General features: G+C 44.3%; 1 protein-coding gene and 1 long non-coding RNA gene across 4 annotated transcripts; one reads left to right on the top strand and one right to left on the bottom strand.

The window, feature by feature from the left end:
* Nucleotides 1-2,173: 2,173 nt before the first annotated feature.
* On the bottom strand, nt 2,174-12,389 carry LOC127384952 (toll-like receptor 2 type-1). Of its 3 annotated transcripts, XM_051620068.1 has the most exons (4): nt 12,226-12,389; nt 9,997-10,255; nt 6,660-6,776; nt 2,174-4,921 (listed from the first exon to the last, which is right to left on the bottom strand). In XM_051620068.1, exon 4 carries the CDS (start codon nt 4,915-4,917, stop codon nt 2,536-2,538), a length of 2,382 nt encoding a protein of 793 aa, XP_051476028.1. In that variant the 5' UTR covers nt 4,918-4,921; nt 6,660-6,776; nt 9,997-10,255; nt 12,226-12,389; the 3' UTR covers nt 2,174-2,535. The 3 variants fall into 3 exon arrangements, with proteins under 3 accessions (XP_051476028.1, XP_051476029.1, XP_051476027.1); XM_051620069.1 differs by lacking the exons at nt 9,997-10,255; nt 12,226-12,389 and adding an exon at nt 6,869-7,051; XM_051620067.1 differs by lacking the exons at nt 9,997-10,255; nt 12,226-12,389 and adding an exon at nt 6,962-7,051.
* Nucleotides 4,815-17,819, top strand: LOC127384956 (uncharacterized). Its single transcript, XR_007889544.1, has 3 exons — nt 4,815-4,876; nt 8,260-8,393; nt 17,751-17,819. It is a non-coding gene; the product is annotated as an uncharacterized LOC127384956 (long non-coding RNA).
* The last annotated feature ends 889 nt before the right edge of the window (nt 17,820-18,708 follow it).

Below are 18,708 nucleotides of genomic sequence, written 5' to 3'. Positions count from 1 at the left end.
TCATGCTCAGCCTTTCCTGGACAGCTGGTATCAACACACAAAGGGAACAACACAGAAACAGGACAAAGCACATACAAGGCACTCTCCCACATGGAATCCGAGCAGAAATTACACAGTCTGACCCAAATTTTTTCATTTGCTACATTCCTCTCCCTACTTTCCTGAAGGGCATTGCTCCCATTGGTATTGTCCCAGTTCTCCCAGGGAGCCATTCTTTTTGCTGCCACGTGCCATGCAGCGCTGCTAGCTCCTGTGATTGCATCTCCCTATTCCACTTCTGCTGGCAGCCATAAATGCCTCTGCCCCACACTCTTGTGGGAGTTGGCCCCTGCCCAGCAGCCCCACACACCCTTGATCCCCCATGTAGAGGAGGAGGACTTGTTGGCAGAGATCAGACAGCCTCTCCCCAGTACTCCCTCCTCACTTCTTGCTCTGGCTTTGTAGCTACACTGTCTTTCCCTGCATCTCCAGCCTCTACCCACCTGCAAACTCACCTCTGTGAGGAAAAGGTTCCCAGGGATGTCAGCTCCAGCTCTGGTGCCTGCACGCGTCTTAACCCGTGTTGTGCTTCATCTCTCTCATGTGGGTCGCTCTTTACCCAGCTTCCTCTCATGGTGCTGCTTCCTTCTCGCTTCACCTCTTCGCCCCGGCAATGTGAGCAGGGGAATTCCCACCTAGGGGATCTTCTTGGCATAAGAGTAGTAACACTACCAATCTTCTAAAATGTGCCAACTCATAAAAGTCTGGATCTATGGTAAGAGTGTACTGTGTGAAAGCCAAGGCTTCTCCCACCTCTCTCTCTGATCTTCTCTTTGAAATGACCAGCAAGATATATTTTCCTCCTTACCTCTTGGCACAGAGTCTCCTAATCAATTTTGTCAATGCTTAGTGCTTGCTATCAGATGATTCACTCATCACTTACCTGGAGTTCAGACTTGATTAGCCCTTGAGCCATTCTTGTCTAAGAAAGAGAATAGAAAAACATTTTTGTAGCAGACTTTGGACTAAACCTACAGATACCCTTATAACAGGAAAGAAGAACTGAAAGTTTGCAGAAGCTATCATCTCATTTATTTGCATACACACAGGAGTATGAATTGATTCGTATTCACAGGCACATACATAAAAATACATATATATTAATGTGTACGTATATACCAACACAGAAACATATTAGCAAATTTTCCACTTTTTCAAATATTCGCCCAGTTCATATGCCAATGCTTTGGTGTTTCACCACGAACTAACTGCATGTATGAAGTCCAATCCAGATTCATTTAGACTCTCCTGTACTTAAGCCCCAGCAATACAAGTAAAGTGCAACATGAAAGTGCCAAGTTAGAGAAACCTACACCTAACTTCTTCCTGCCAGAGACAATTTCAAGTTTCCACAAGAATACCTAAAGCACAAGAAACATACAACAACTGTGACTCCAGGCACTTGAAATGGGACCAGCCATCCTAAAATAAACATCTGTATCTACTCACTTGTCTAGATTACCTTTGTAATTGATGAAAAGCAATGCAGTAGTTCTAGGAGATATACTGAAGCAAAAAGATTAATTGCTTCTTATCAGTATGATTTTCTCCCCTGGTTATAAAGGAAGCTCAGTAAAGCTGTAATGGGTGCATGGCCCAATGGTTACTTAAAAGTGTTCTGCAAGGAGCAGAAACAAGAAGTGAGACAATCTTCAACACCATCTAGCCCGCTCGTTAGAAACACATTACCATGCACCAAAAATAGAAGCCTTCACCTGTTTCTGTGGATAGGTAGAAAGGAACATGGTGATGACTGTGGAGGAAGAAACAAACATACACAGGGAGACAGAAGCCCAAGGAAAAAAACCCAAACCAAACCCAGTGATTTTTTGCCTCTGAATTTCACCACTGTCGATGTACAAGGAGCCAGAATGCTTCTTTCACAGCTACTGAGTAAACCCCAATCTGTGCATAGTGGTATGGACTCTGGTGTAACTAGCCAGAATAACAGGCTTGTGAATGGCAGTATGAATTAAATATTGTCTTTTTTGTGTGTGTTGCACAGCGTCGGTAGGGCTTCAAAGGGTTTCTTCAATGTAAGTCCTCTTTTTTTTTCACATAATTTAAATTTAAATACCAGGCTCTTCATGATGGAACTGAAAATTAACTAAAGGAGAACAGCAAACACAGGGAATACTGAAGCACTTGGCTTTATTTTCATTTGTAAACTCCAATGGCATTGTTGGGAACTATTTGGGGGGATGGTAACAGGATGAAAGAGTACATTTAAAAATGCTACATTCAGATGCATTTATTTAGGAAAGTATACAAAGTCCAACATGGCTTCCAAATATCATAGTTATTGGCAGAGATTTAGAAAGATTGGAGTATGGAATCAGTGGAAAGCCTAGAGTGGGTCTTTCTCATTTATTAAGATAATAATTATTTATATAGACAAGAAAGCAAGTGCTCCTTAAGGCAGAAAAAAAAGAAGGAAGAAACAGTGGCATGCAGCCTTTGTGAAAATCTGGAAGAAATGGAGGCTGTTGACTTGTTCTATGACTTCAAGGCTCCTTTCAGGTTTTCCCAAAACATGTCCTGCTGCTCTTCTTCAAGAGGCCACTCCAGGTAGGTCTTTGTGTTCATGATCTTGCGCAGCTTGCAGAACCTCTTGGGAATCGCTTTGCTCTGGATGGGCTCCAGCAGGACGAGAATCGCTGCATCGTTGTTCTCGTCAAAGAGGCGGAAGTGCGAGAAGTCCAGCTCGTATTTGCACCATTCGCTCTGCACAAAGTGCTCAGACAGCACAAAGAGAGTTTTGTGGCTCTTCTCTATGGAGTCGATGATGTTGTCCACGATCCACTTCCCGGGCACAAAGTCCCGCTTGTGGAGGCAGAGCCGAAAGGGCGGGCAGGCCTGCTCCAGCTCCCGCACCATGATGTTTTCCACCCAGTCAGAGTCATTCTCGCTGTAGGAGACAAAAGCATCGTAGCAGATGTCCTTGGCAGGGGCTCGCTTGGGCTTCCGCTTGGCTTGGAGCCATGCCCAGGTCATTCTCAGGTACCAGACCGCGTGGTACTTGTAGCCAAGGGCCACGAGGACGAGGATGACCACAAACACCAGGGCGCAGATCAATGACACCACGAGGGACCTGTGGCACTCCATCAGGGAGAGGTGCACGGCCCCAACCTGCACCCCTCTCACTGCCAGCGGAGAGTCACAGACGTACTTCTCTGGCCATCCCACCAGCACCTGGGCTATCCTGGCCTGGTGCTGGATGAAGGAGAGAAACTCGCAGGAGCAGATGAAGTTGTTGTCACTGGCATCCAGCAGCTCCATTTGCTTGAAGGACTCAAACTCTTCCCTGGAGAAACTGCTGAGCTTGTTCCTCCTGATTGACATGACCACTAAGTTAGGAACAGGTGCAGCACCAGGCAAGGTCATCAGCTGGTTTTTTGCTAGGTACAGCTCTTTGAGAAGTGGCAGCTGCAGTCCAAACTCCCTCAGGTTGTTAGAGCTGACATCCAAAACTTCCAGTGTTGTGGGAATGCAAGTCGTGAGTTTAGGAATTTGCGTGCTGGAGAGGTTTAAATATTTCAGGGTTTTGGGCCACTCACACACATCTGGAATATCACCAAACTTATTTTGGCTTACGTCAAGATTTCTCAGTGTGAGTAGACGAGTTACAGAATTTGCAGTTTCTTGGAGATATTTAAGAGAGTTTTGACTTAGGTTTAAAGTTTGCAGTGAAGGCCAACCTTTTTCACAGATTGTCTCATCTAAGCGATTATTTACTAGTAAATTATTACTAAAGTCCAGATACTGAAGAGATGAAAAATGTTTTGCAAGTTTGCATGGTACCATGAAAACTCTGGAGCCCGCGATGGTAAGTCTTTTCAGTTGTTTTACTTGTGACTCCATACCTTGCAGGTCAAAAAACAAATGAAAATTTGGAATCATTAGATTTATTACTGACACTGTTTCAACAAAACTTTGTCCACTTATTTTAATTTCTGTAGTATCCCAGGCTCCTTTCCCCTCAAGCACACAATCGATGGCCTCAATCTCTTGCAATGATGTGATTTCCTTCAGTAATACTATTGTTCGGCTAATATATTGATCTGTGAACCAAGCATCTTTAAATGTAAGTTTTCGTATCTTAAAAGGAGGCATTGAATTCTGCACCAAGCTTTTTTTTTCAATATCTAACTTAATTTCTCTCACTTCTAACCAAGTGACAGAGTGCAGAAGGTCCCTGACAATTGCTGAGAATACTTTAGCATTTCTTAGGTTTATGATCATGTGATTTATCTTCTGAATCGGTTTCAAACTTCCTGGCTCATACTGACTGAGATTGCCACCCTCAATCCATAAATACTGGAGAACTGAAATGCCCTCAAAGTTTCCTTGCCTTATCATGGAAAACTGTGGGTTGCCCAGGTGAAGAGAGCTCAGGTTCCTCAGCCCAGAAAAGGGAGAGCTTTCCCCCAGGTCTCTGTAGGAGTTCCCTTGAAGGTGGAGGTGCTGGAGCGAAAGGAGGTGACCGAACCATGCAGGGGACAAGTGAGCCAAGCTGTTATTTGATAAGTCCAAGAGCTCCAGTTTCCCAAGGGAGCGAAACGAGTCATCATCTATTGAGCTGATTGTGTTGGACTGCAGCAGCAGGGCTCTCAAGTTCACAGCTTGCTGCAGATCCTGCGATCGGATGTGCTTGATCCTGTTGTGGGACAGGTTTAATGTTATGATTTTGTCTGTGAGTTCTTGGGGAATGAAATCCAAGCCTATGGAAGAGCAGTTGCAAAGCTCAGAGGCATCACATGGTGGACAACTTTGCTTCAGCACTTGTTCTTCAGAGAAGTTTACAGCTAAGACCATGTAAAGGGCCCATACTTGCCAGGTGTGTGTATCTCTTGATTTGTGTTTTGTTTGTTTGAACATTTTGCTGTAGGAAACAGAAAGAAGAGAAAATTGTGTTGATTTCTGGTTTTGAACAGCAACTGAAAAGAATTGAAAATTTTTTTAGGAAGTTCAGATTCAGTTTTTCTTATAAGAGTTCTGCTGTGATATCAGTTTTCTACTTCAGCTACTCAGCCTTGGAAACATGGCATGCTAATAATCTCTGGAGTTCAGCCATATCATGTTTCAACAGTCATAAAGGATGGTTCTAGGCATCTTGCCTTTGCACATGTGCATAGCTATGGCTCTCACCTCTTACATTTCTCACATTATGCCTCCTCTCAGCAATGAAGCTGCAGCTGGATGTTTCAATCCTAAACAGGGGAAGATGGGTAGATGATCAAAGACCTGGATGAGGGGATCAGTAAGTTTGCAGATAACATTACATTGGGCAGGAGTGTTGATCTGCCAGGGGACAGGAAGGCTCTACTGAGGGTCCTGGACAGGCTGGATGAATGGGTCAAGGCCAATTGCATGAATTTCAACAAGGCCAGGTGCCAGGTCCTGCACTTGGGTCACAACAACCCCAGGCAATGCTGCAGGCTGGAAAGCTGCTGAGCAGAAAAAAACCTGGAGGTGTTGGTTGACAGATGGCTGAATATGAGCCAGCAGTGTGCCCAGGTGGCCAACGGCATCCTGGCTTGTATCAGAGATAGTGTGGCCAGCAGGACTAGACAGATTGTCACCCTGTACCGGCACCGGTGAGGCTACACCTTGAGTACTGTGTTCAGTTTTGGACCCCTCATGACAAGAAGGACATTGATGAGCTGGAGCCTGTCCAAAGAATAGCAACGAAACTGATGAAGGGTCTGGAGAACAAGTCTTATGAGGAGTGGCTGAGGGAACTGAGTCGGCTTATCCTGGAGAAAAGGAGGCTGATGGGAGCCTTTATTGCTCTCTACAACTATCTGAAAGGAGATTGTAGCAAGGTGGGTGTTGGTCTCTCCCTCTTATTTGGAAAAATTTCTTCATTGAAAGGCTTGTCAGGCACTTGAACTGGCTGCCCAGGGAAGTGTTCGAGTCACCATCCCTGGCGGTATCTAGATGTGTAGATGTGGTGCTTAGGGACATGGTTTAGTTTTGGACTTGAAAGTACTAGGTTAACAGTTGGACTTGATAATCTTAAGGGTCTCTTCCAACCAAAGCGATTCTATGATTCTGAATGCTTACAGCCTCTGCAGTATTAGCCTGTCCATCTGGTACGTCTACCCATGAGGCAGAAGTCTGAACGGACCATATCCATCCTCTCAGCCCTTCCAGTGGGCTGTGAATTCTGACACTGCAAACTTTCCTCAAAGAGATTTTGGGGTCCCCTGCATAGAGCCTTACCAACCTCAGGGATTCTAAAAAGCAGAACTACACAGAGTCCTCCTGTCACACCCTTTTATACACTGTGTACGCAATTTACATTCTTTACTGGAAGAGCAGAACAAGCCGATACGCAACCAAACGAGTCTATCACCCTTTTCTGTAAATCAACACTGGTAATAGATGAGAATTGGATGTTACCATCACCCTATAAACACTGGATGTAATTAGAACAATACTGATTTTAATTTATAGAAGGGCTGTGTTTCCTGGCATGAGTGCCAAAGAAAATTTCACCATTGGCTACACCAGACAATAAGTCACTTATTAAAGCTCACAAGCTGCTGTAAACAGCTCCAGTATTGCAGATAAAACAGTATCCCCAAATCCTGAATGTGCAGAGAGTAAATACTTACCATGTGTAATGCACGCTGTGTTTCAGTCTCCTTGTGTGCTGACCATGTCCTCTGGGATCCAGGTACTGTGAGTACAAGAGCTGGAAACCCTTCAGTAGGTCCAATGCAATAACAGTCCTGGAGTGAGAAAATATTTCAGCCTGTGCTCCTCAAAACTTTATCTTGACAGTTTCCCAATGTCCTCTAACTACCCAGCCAGTGAAACAGACCAGTTTTCTTAAGTGACTGCTCCCCTAAGGCAGCCATGGCTTCTGAAGAGTTTGGCGTTATCCAGCACACATGACACTGCCCTTAAAACTCACATTTCAACCACTTCTATCGCTGCTGCTGACAGTGGACACAAAAATGAGCACAGATCGTGTTTGCACTCCCTTCACAAGCTAAAATCTAGTGGCAAGTGTGTCTCCTTTTGTCAGCCATCGCCCACCGCTGGAAGGGCTGATGCAACCATTTTGCGCAAGTCATTCTTTCACAATCGCTTCCTCCAGCATTAAGTGCAGAAACAGTTCCTAGGCAGAACTGCATTCACCTTCCTGTATCTCAGCTTTTGATTAGGGCGGTGTTAACTGTACTGAGCAACCCAACATCTCAGCACAGCCAAGTAATTTTGCGCTGTATGTTCTGTAAAATGTGATCAATATATAGATTTTTATATATATATATTATATTAATACAAATGTTGGAGTCAAATTGTTTAGTCAATGAGAGCACTAGAGAAATACTCAGAATAGTTTCATTTCCTGGAACACCACAGTCATACATTATAAAGAAACAGAAAATGCCTAAGAAAGGGAACAGCGTTCTGTCTGAAAAAGATGTTGTAGTTTGAAAGGCAGTATCCCTCTCTAAAAATCCAAGGCCATTTTGAGAGCAGAGGTTTGACGATATTTATTTTAGCCTGACTGAATGGAAACAGGTAGCAGATCAAATGACCAAGCATGCTGCATGCAGGAAGGAGTAGAAAGTCTTCCTATCAGCTCTGAAAGGGAAACCCATTACACTCAAACAGCAAACCTTCCTACTGTATTTTTTTTTTTTTTCTGTGCATAGAGATTGTCACAGTCTGATGCCCATTTGCACCATAAAGCACCGGCCTGAGAACAGACAGACTTATTCCTGCCAGCTGTTTGGCCACAAGTCAGAGGGCCCACAGCAGCATCTGTGTGCTCAAGGGTGGCAAAGGCCAGGCAGAAGCTCAAGTGCAGCTCATCACAACCTTCAGACCCACTGCATTGAAATTAACATTGCACAGCAGGTTATCAACTCAATGTTTTCCAAAAAAAAAAAAAGGAATTGAAAGACTGAGATACCCTTGTCTTTGCTGACTGTTACAGAGGACAATTGATATGCATAACAACATTTTAAAATAGAGACAGAGCAGCTGTGGGACAGAGCAGAGAAGGGAAATGGTGTTTTAGTGAAAGAATGTAATTGGCTTCCCCAAAGCTGCCTCTTCCCTCTAGCATCTCTCAGCTGGAATGGTGCCTGTTCTTCAACAGGAAAGACTTCCAGTTTTCAAAATGTTTAAAAATGTTAATTTTGAGTTGAATGTGACTCATTCCTATATGTTTTTGTAATCAAAATTCCAATTCCTTGACAGAGTTAAATGCAGTTACATTTGTGAAGAGCTTTGAAGAAGATGACCACATACAAGGGCATGTACTTCACCGAATGGATAGCAGGCACCTTTTTTTGTGTTGCAGCTTCTCAGCCACATATTCATGGAGACTCAAGGTAAGTGTCAGCAGTTTTTTCTTAAGTACCAGCTTTCTCCTAACATCCAGACTCAACCCAATCTCATCACAGTCTCTCTAAACTGGGCTGGGTTTCTCATTTCTCTCAGACAGAGAAGACCAGAGTGATCCTGTCCACCTTCCAATGCTGCAGTTCATGCCAAGTGGTTCATTTCAGCAAGCCAAGAAATTGGGATGGGGCCTCTGCTTGTTTCCATCAGTAGGGAAAAAAGTTTAAAAGCAGCACAACTTTTTTCCCTGTCATTCTGGGTCAATTTGTCAGGATTTATCAGGTTATATGGAGTCAGGAAGGTCCAAGGATGACCAAGGTGGTCAGAAATACCCTCCACAAGCTGGTCCACACAGAGGGGAGGTACCAGCCAGCTGTTTCCCAGAGCATCAGCTTCCAAACTGAGATGCAGCCTGGATTTAGAATAACTTCTTTTTTAAATCAAAGAGTCTCAAGTAGAAGAAAACTGCTGTCTTTTAAGGTGACAGTACCATTCATCTGCTTTTTCTCCAGAGTAACTGCATGTTTACAATTCCACAAAGTTGCATTTTGTTGGTGCTTTCTCTCCTCCAATTTTAAGCTATGATTATCTTTCCTCTTCAATAGTGTTTAAAAATAGCACAAACCTTCACCTGTCCCAGTACATTACTTTTTCCCAGCAGAAGGGCACAGATCTGAAACAAGCCAGTGCTTTTGTAACTGCAAGTGTTCCCAGCAGAGACACTTCACAAGCCTTTGCCAGCAGATAGATAGGGCTGAGGCAGAGTTCTGGTCATCACTTTAGAAGCTCTGTTTCTTTAAATGTTCCTGTATACCCAACAGCAGCACAAAAAGCATGCATTTCCCTCAGCTGGCTCTTCCCTGACCCCCAACTACGGCTTTCAACTCACCGCCAGGTCCCTGCATTGCCTCTGCTGGCAGAGGGGCAGGCTCCTGCCACAACCTTCCTCCAGGAACAAACCACTGCTGCTAGACAGGACAGTGACCTGCAGTGGGGGGCTGTGTTAGGTAGGTGTTGACCAAAATAAGAGTAGAAATAAAAATATATTTATGTGGGACAGACCCCACAGGAATGGACTTGCTGATCAAAAACCACACACCAAGTGGCAACACTACTCCCCAGGCAGTCTGCCATCAAAGGTTATTTCACCATTATATCCCCACTGTCTTGTGTTACTTAGGGAAAAGTGACTTTAGGATCAGACTCCAGCTGCTAGAGCCCTGCAGCCCTCCCTTCTCTGCCAGCCAGAGGTACCAACTTCTCCATCTCCTGCAGTATCTGGGCATGTTGCACCCGTTAAAGCACTTCCCCTTCCCAGTCCCACACGAAAGGATTCTGCAGCCTTTCCCCTGACTTCCTCTCTTTCTTCCTGTATGCCAGCATCCATACTTAGAGTTGCTTGTTCCTTTTCCACTGAGAAAGCACAAGTGAGCAGTGCAGAAGGGGTACAACCCAGGCAACACCCTTCCTTTGAGAAAAGTCAGAAGCAGTAGAAAGGGAGGAAGGTCATGAATCTGTTGGTCAGTCAGCAACAGAAGCAGAAACACTTTCCAAATATTTGCTAGCAGTTCAAAACTGCTTCCTGATACTTACCCCTGGTAACGAGGATGCGCGTCAGCTCAGCCACAGCAGGGCCAGCCCATCTCCTCCTAACCTGCCACTGGAAGTATCTGGTGAGGAAAAGCAGTCAAATCTGTGCTTGCGGTCTTTGAAGCATGAGGTATAATACTCATGTAATTGAAAGCAGAATTCCTTGGCACAGTTTCAGGGTCCTGGAAGCAGAGCCTTGGCATGCACTGTTGATGCCCACACTTTAACCTGACTAGCAGGGCTTTGGGTATTCATCTTCTCACTACAAATAAAAAGGAACACTATAATGAAAAATTAGCAATTTTAACTTTGTTGTTTTCCATATCATGCCTATCCTGCCAGCAGCTCCATGCCCTGGTTAGATCTTCAAACTGAAAGTGTGATTGCACAGGAACAAATTCTCTTTATTTTTCTTCTGGGCTCTCCTCGCTTTGTCATCATGGCACAGCATGATAATACTGTGTAAATGATTACTCATTCAACAACCAGCTTTCAGGACTGCCTCTGCCAAGGAAGCAAGGCTGTGCATTTTTTTATCATATCCTTTCCGAAAGCTTTCAGTCAGAATGCTGATTTGCTGCCTTAACAGAGGAGGAGACAGCAGGGAAGTTCACAGGCTAAGACATCAAAGCTTATTCTAATAATATGGAAAGTTTTGTTTTTCTAGAGTGGTTGCACCAGCATGACTCAAGACAGAAAAGCCCCAGTTTCTCCCAAAATAGTCCTGATGAGTTTTTGACTCTCAAGGAAGTTGCATCAATAGAAACCAGTCTTCATGCAAGGCAAAGCTGGACAAGGCAGTTTCTATCTTAACATTTTCTCACATGGGGGGAAAGCAGTTTCTAATGGGAACATCAGGAGTTTTGATTCATACACAGCTCTGAAACAGTAAATACTCAGGAAGAACACTATGACAAACACACAAACCCCCATTACCAGCATCAGGCAAATTCCTTACTCCAAAATGAGAACTCAAAGACAATTCATGTGGAATAGGTGCCCCCAGCCATCACTGCTTGCTCCCCAGATCTGTGGGGGGCTGGACACCAGTCAAGCACACTGACAGGTAGCTCAGCCACACACAGTGGCTGGACACACAGTGGAGTGAAAGACACCCACATGTGAGCATGCTCTGCCACAGGATCTCCTGGCATGCTGCAGGGAGTACAGCAAAATGTAACACTGATAACCACAACTAATGAAACTCCCTCAGCATATGTGGGGCAGAAATCTGTCCGGAAATACATCTGGTTGAGTATAACTTCCTCTGAGCACTACCCAGGGCTTCCTGCATTCCCAGGGAAGGGGTCCAGCTCCCAGAGAAGATGCAGGGATGGGAACCACAGGCAGAGGCAGCTGCCTAAGATTCACAAAAAGACTGTTCAGAGCAGCCTTGACTTCAGCTTTTCTTAGTCTTGGCTGTATCAGCCTTCATATTTCCCATATTCATAAACCTGGATCTCCATGTGCACTCCACAGGGAGCCTAAACAGGCTGTAGAACACAGGAACCTGAAATACAAACATCAAGGTACTGGGACCTTGGAGGTCAGCCCAAATGTACCTCTTATTGCCTGGTCAAACAGGCTCCCAGCTTGGTGCTGCTGAGGATCCAACCCTGAAAAAGGAGGGAAGAGGGGACATAACCTGGAAACCACATCTTTTAGTATGTTATCTGTTGTTTTCATACCATTAATTAGGTCAACACTATCGATATACAAAGCTGATGCTTCAATATTTTAGTCCCCTCCAGGAAATACTTCTGCACAGCTTTCAGCTGTACCATTTGCTTAGTATTTAGAAGGACTTTTTTTCTTTGCTCTACACATATCACACTCTTGTGTTGATCAGTTTGCTTTGCTGTAACCCAAACTATATGACATAGGTCATCTGTTACGGACTGCACAGAGAGGTATTTTGAGACATACAACATATTTCCAGTTTTTAAGAAAACGAGGTGCCATGTCTATTTCAAAACAAAGATTTTGCAGGTTTCTGGACAGAGCCACAACCACCCTTAGCTGTGGCCCCCCAGAAGGCACCAAAACTGCCTGTGCTGAGGCAGCACCATCCCCCCAGCACATCGCTGCCCACTGGGGTTGCTGCAGGTATCTGAAGGTTGGGGGTCCTCACATACCCTGTAAGGCACAAGCTACGCTACAGAAGGTCAGGGAGAGAGGAATGGGATCTCTTAAGACTCACTGTTGGATGGCTTCTGCTTCGTTTCAACTCACCAAGAGTCCACTGGGTGCAAGCGATCACTGGCAGGCTGTTGCAAGGAAAACAGACTTTAACATCCTGGCACTGGAATTTCCCACAAGGTGGAAACACAGCTTAGCTTGGCTCCAGGAAAAAGTTGCTTCAAGAGAAGCTGGGCAAAGGGACACACACGTTTGTACACTTCCGTTTGGGGAAGGTCCAACAAACCTTGTCTTGTCTCCTTGAGAGGAGTGCAGGAACACACATCTTCTGCCTAGGTCCATCTAGTGCTAATACACTGAAAAAGTGCTTTCTTTCCTTTTTTTTTAATGGAAGGGAAACATTCCTGGGAATGGTACCAAGTTATTGCATAACCAGCTAGAGTTTGTTTCCTGTATGGAAATGGAAAACACTGTGCTGGGATTCAGACATATGAATTTCACTGCTATTTATGCTAATAAAAAAAACACATACACACACAAAAAATAATCCTGTTTAACAGTTGGGCAAGAATCTGAGGAGGAAATTAATCAGATCATTATCATATGTTATAAAAATACCAAGATTTTTATATTTGTCCCAAAAAAGACAATGTCAGGATATATTTTGCACAGGCTTTGAATTCAGTTGTTGCTTCCCTCTCTATCTCATGCCATGAAACATTTCAGATATGAGAGATCATTTCAGAATTACAGAATCACAGAATCCTAGGGGTTGGAAGGGACCTCAAAAGATCATCTAGTCCAACCCCCCTGCCAGAGCAGGGTCACCTAGAGTACATCACACAGGAATGCATCCGGGTGGGTCTTGAATGTCTCCAGTGAAGGAGACTCCACAACCTCTCTGGGCAGCCTGTTCCAGTGCTCTGTCACTCTCACAGTAAAAACATTTTTCCTGATATTCACATTTAACCTCCTATGCTCCAGTTTGCATCCATTACCCCTTGTCCTATCACTAGACATCACTGAGAAAAGCTTAACTCCATCTTCCTGACACTCACCCTTTACATATTTGTAAACATTGATGAGGTCACCCCTCAGTCTCCTTTTCTCCAAGCTAAAGAGACCCAGCTCCCTCAGCCTTTCCCCATAAGGGAGATGTTCCACTCCCTTCATCATCTCTATGGCTCTGCACTGGACTCTTTCAAGCAGTTCCCTGTCCTTCTGGAACTGAGGGGCCCAGAACTGGGCACAATACAAATGTGTCCAGAAAATCAGTCCATTCCAAATATTTGGTTTTACTTATTGAAGACCCCAGTAGCTCCATCTTCAATGTAGGTACTTATCTTGATTAGTCTCCTATTAAAACTCCATATTTAAAAATAAGTAAATAAATAAATAATCTAATTAACTATTTCCAAGTTTCCCTGTGCTGGAAAAATGACATGATTAGAGAGTTTCTTTTAGGAATTATTTCTACTGTATTCTTTTGCATTTGTATAATTTTTTAAACACTTTTTTAAAAGTTTGAATACAGCAGAGTTGTAAACATTCATGAAAAAATCAGTTTTATTAAACAAAGAAAATTCTGATCATCCAATGATTTCAGTATTTTAAAAGTGTTGAATCTGGCAGAGCCACCAAAACATCTTCAAATTATTATATATTTCCAATATCTGACCATTCTCTGACTTAACAGACTTGAACATGATTCAAAACAGACAACCCAAGCTGATTTCCAAGTACAAACTCAGAATACGAATAATTCCTCCTAAATTATCCTCAGATTGCATTTTTTTGCTCTTCTGTAAGTTTTTCTGAGTGTAGCAGTAGCTGTTTAGTAATGATAGATTCAGAACAGACTGTGTAATGCTTGTGCCTGAACTACAACATGACTTCTTGTTTTTATTGCAGTGTCTACAGAAACACCCTATATTAGGGGAGCAACCCCCCAAAACAAAGTACTTTCCACTGCTGTAAAATAGGCAGATCTACAAACTTCCAACTGAATTCTGCTCTAACACTAAAATGAAGTTTCCTGGATGTGCTACACAGGGCATGGCCATGCCCTGGCAGTGCAGGCATGGTCACGATGGTCTGGAGATGCCTGCAGCAAGCCTGGTGGCAGCTGGCCATGCTTTCCAAGAGCCATGTGCTTAATCAACAGCTTTGATGGGAAACGGTTTTCTTTTCTATCTTCAGGTTTTGTTTCAATCCAGCAGTCTCTGCCATGTCATGGTGCCCATTTGAAGAAAGGAAGCAAAGGCTGGGCAGCAGTGGCACAGACTTGAGAAGAAATTGTCCTTTCTTAGCAATATCCTATTACTCCAATAGCGATGGTCCAAAAACATTGCTGACCTGCAGGTCTTTTAGTAGGACTTCAGAATGCCAGCAGAGACCAAACCCCTGGTACAAAAGGTGACTGTAAGCACAGAGTAAAAGAAAAGAAAAAAAACAACAAACCTTACTCTTCACTTGTTCGGTTGAAAGCAGGTAGGGAATTTCTACAAATTTGCAGCAGGCCATTGTAATGCTAAGACTTGTAGAACTCTATTAAGCATAGGATGCATGGTAACTCATGCTTTCAAGCAATTTGCTCTGTAATTTGCAGAGGAGTTATAAAAGTAAGAGGAATCAAAGGGAATATCATAGGAAAAAAAAAAAAAAAGTGGTAAAAACAACCAGCTTTCATCTCAACAGTTAGAACTAGAGCACAAAAGTTGGTTTGGAGGTAAGCATAGGGTTACCATCTGGTTACCTGACATCTGCTCTGCTGCAGGAAAGAGCATCAAATTAGATGTGCTCTCTTGCCTTGTAGCAATTCTGGTGATATTCCTCCAACGCAGAACTCATCATGAGGTTTGCACCTGCTGGCACAAGATGATATTTGTTTCTCTGGGTCTTAACATCCAACATTTAACCACTCTTACCCAGTAGACTGGCCACCTGGTTTGTTTTCAGCCTATAACTTACACAAGTGTCAGTATAAAGAGCCTTTTCTATTTATAGAAATTATGTTGCATTTACACTTCTTTCATGTGCTATTTTTATGACATCATTTTAAATTGATTTCCTGTGAGTTCCATGATTGATGGGTTCAACAGGTTTCTTTTAAAATCACTCCTGTTGTGTATTTTATTTCTCTGGTGTTGGTTCCTTGAAGTCTTTGTTCCTGGCTCACACCAGGGACCAAAAGGCCAAGCAAAGCATACTTAGTTACATAACCCTCTACTGACAGGACTCTCTATCTCAGTTATCTCTCTGCTGTCTCCATGTTTCCATCTGATAGGGTCCTCTCTGATGTTTGCAAAGCCTTCCAATTGAATAGCATTTTTCAAAAGTCACTAACAATGCATAAGGTGACGGCTGGCTGGACTCTTCTCTCCGACTGTTGAGAGGTCTAATTTCTTCTGTGAAACAATTTTTTCTCACAACTTATCATAAGGAAACACAGTCTATGAACAAGTTTGAATTGTTCCGTTTCTGTAGGTGAAGAAATACAGTCTCCTGGCTGGGAAGCCCCTTTTCTTTCATGGGGAACCTGGCAAGGAGCTGGCAAGCTGGTTGGCTGGATAAAAAAATCCTGTGAGCTCATAACGTCTTACTGAGTAACAGGACAACATTGATACCACTGACTCGTTCTGGGTAAATCAGGTCTGCAACTGGATTAAGGGAGGAGGGAGTGTTTCCATCTGCTCTGGCTCCATACTGCTCCTCCTGCTGTAACAGCCTCCTGGCCCTGAAGGAGCCGCTTTGTGCTCTGCTTTGCCTTTTACTCCAGCTACGAAGTCCCCAAAAGAACCCCCCTCACCCGCCAGGAATGCCACTGATCATAAAATAATCCCTCTGCATTTGCTCTCCCTAACTCTGCTGGCACAAGGATGTCTACAAACGCTGCCAAAGTTAACAAGCAGGCATGTTAATCCCTCCTCTTGCTAGAGAGTCTTTCCAGACCTGCCTAAGCTTTCTGCTGGTGGCTGCACACAGGGGCAGGTTTGTATCAGGGTGATTCCTTACAAGTCTATCTGCAGGAGAACAACAAGCAAGCACCTAATCTAAAATGACTAAAGCCCTCGAGGGCAAGGGACCAGCTTTGCCGTGCGGCTGGCTTTTTCATTAGCAATTTTTCATTCGGATGGTTTACTTTGGCTGGTTGTCTTTGGTAAACATCGCACAACACTGAAACCAGGAAATACCCTAAAATAAATACAGAGATGGCGATTACAAATAGATCTGCTTTTGTCTTCCCAGGGACTAGCTTTACTCAGGGCAGATCCTGCCTTCCCAAGGGGACAAAACCTCCCCTGTGACCTGTCAGGGGTGAAGGATTTCCTTGCATGGGAGGCAGCCAGGATGGGGGGGGTGCTGGGGAGGCTTGTGGGGCACTGCTGGCCTTGGCACTGCCCACAGTAGTAATGCTGGCCCTGGGACTACTGGCCTTGCACAACCACCACCACACCTGGCTGCCCAAGCACTCAGAAATGGCAGGCTGAGCCCAGCTGCTCAAGAGGCACGGGGAGATGAGAGGGTTTTCTGCCCTGTTTTGCCCTTTAAGATTCATGCTTCCTGCTCCGGAGTTCAGCCAGGGGTTTTCCTGCCCTCCAAACCTTGCTTTTCCCTATAACTTTTGGCTTAAAAGAGAACAACTTTGTAGTTAAGCTGTGCCTTTAATGGTATATTTGCTCTCTAATTAGATGGACCCCGACTGCATTTTAAAGAGGAAATCAGATTGTGAAGGCGCTGTGGTGCTGCATGGCTGTCTGTCCAGAAAGGGGCTTGCATCCACCCTTCCTTCCTCTGTTCCACTTCCTCCAGGGCAGAAATCCAGAAAGTGGGACAGACAGGCAACAACAAGATCCCCCAGCTCCGTGCTCCCACAGCTGAGAGCTGGGTTGCCACAACCACATATGTTTAATCCGGCCTGCATTTGGTGGGCAGCAGGACAAGGCTTTACCTGGCTCTGGAAAGCTGTAATCTTCTGTCCAAGAGGCTGTGGTAGGAATAAATTGCCAAGACAAGCTGTCACAATTGCTCCTTTTCCTACAACAGGCAGGATACATACAGAACATCTGGGCAGATATCTCATGCCTGCTCCAGTCCTGTGGCATGGGGGATTTTTTTTAAATCAAGGACTCCCCAAATCTCTGTAAATGCTCCTACAACCGAGATACAGAAGAAAAGGAGGCACTGCTTTCTACTCTTCTGGACATGCTTTCTGAAGGAGCCGGGTGATTTGGAACTGGATTAAGTCTTGCAGAAAAGGTGGGCAGAGGAGATAAGAGTGAGAGTTCAACTGCAGGGACAGGGATGGTCAGCACCAGCTGTACTGAGACATCCTGAGCATCCTCAGAAGCAGAGCCAGTAATCCAACAGAACTGTGTTATCAAAACCCCAAGGCCTCCAGATATTAGATGCCAGATGAATATGGGACACCTGAGAACTAAATGCTAAACTCTTACATGTCTAAAGGGGCAGCAGGATTCCAAATTCTACCCAAGTCTCTCCCTGTGTTGTCACTGAGGCTAGACTGTGTTGTCTAATTCTTAAAGTGCATTAGAAATGTCTCTAAATGTGACCTACCAAAAGAAAGCTGAGTTTCTTTCCTTCTCTCTTTATTGCAGGAGACACATCAAGGATATCTAACAGCTAAGACTGAATTTGAGAAGACATACCTGCCACAGATTTTTTGCACACATTTTGGAGGTGACATGGACCTCCAGCTTCTTGCATAGGCTTTCTGGAAACTTGACAACAGACCTTTTTGATGGGGACCGCAGAGGAATGGTAACATTACCAGATCCAGGGGTTTCTTAACTGTGCTCTGCATTTCCATCTCCACTGCCAAAAATATGCTTTTCAACCAAGCTAAGGTTAGAACTCCTTACAAACAGACAGATGTGCACATAACAAACAAACCAGGCAAACAAAACAGAAGCCCGTGTCCTGGGAAGCCAAGCTTCAGCAAGATAAAAGGAGTCGTGATGCACGCAGCAGCATCCCTCTCTGACAGCAGGGGGTTTGGCTCACAGACCAGAGCAGAGGGGCGCAGGAGAGAGACAGACTTTAGACCAGTGTTCAGTGTTTGGGGAAAGCAGAAGCAGCTGTTTTGCAGACAAACTAATAAAAGTCAGCATCTTGCATCAGAGCAAGCTTTAGCTCAACTCTGAAAAAATCTGGACTCCGAAAGATTTATTCCAGCTTGGGACAAAAAGCCTCTTCTACCCTCAGAATGAATCATGCAACTGAAAAACAGTTTTCAGAGAAAGTTTTACAACTGGAAGACAGTTTTCTAAGCTTGCAACAGCTGGCACACAACATTTCCACTTGCTCCTAGACAGTGTTGCAGCTCCCGTGGGTTCCATCATGTTAGACATTATAAGTACAACCTGTCTGAGAGACCACATTGCAGCACAAAGCTAGCTTGTACCATGCTATGGTCTGTCTTCTCCCTGTTTCTTTCTGGAAGTTAAAACAGATACACGAGTACATGGGTTGATCTAAATAGAGGTGAATGCTGACATACTCAGCTTCTTGAGGAGACCTGAGCTGCTCCAGGGACTTCTTTCTCATATGAAATGC

This window comes from Apus apus, chromosome 4 (assembly GCF_020740795.1).
Source record: "Apus apus isolate bApuApu2 chromosome 4, bApuApu2.pri.cur, whole genome shotgun sequence".
In the NCBI taxonomy this organism is placed as follows: Eukaryota; Metazoa; Chordata; class Aves; order Apodiformes; family Apodidae; genus Apus; species Apus apus.
The sequence above is the reverse complement of the archived record's forward strand: the minus strand, read 5'-3'. Positions and strand labels throughout refer to the sequence as shown.

What these genes read in the sequence shown, in the direction of transcription:
- LOC127384952 (XM_051620067.1), bottom strand. An exon ending in CACAGCGTGCATTACACATG is followed by an intron (nt 4,922 to 6,659) that starts GTAAGTATTTAC and finishes TGTTTCCTACAG; the next exon opens with CAAAATGTTCAAACAAACAA.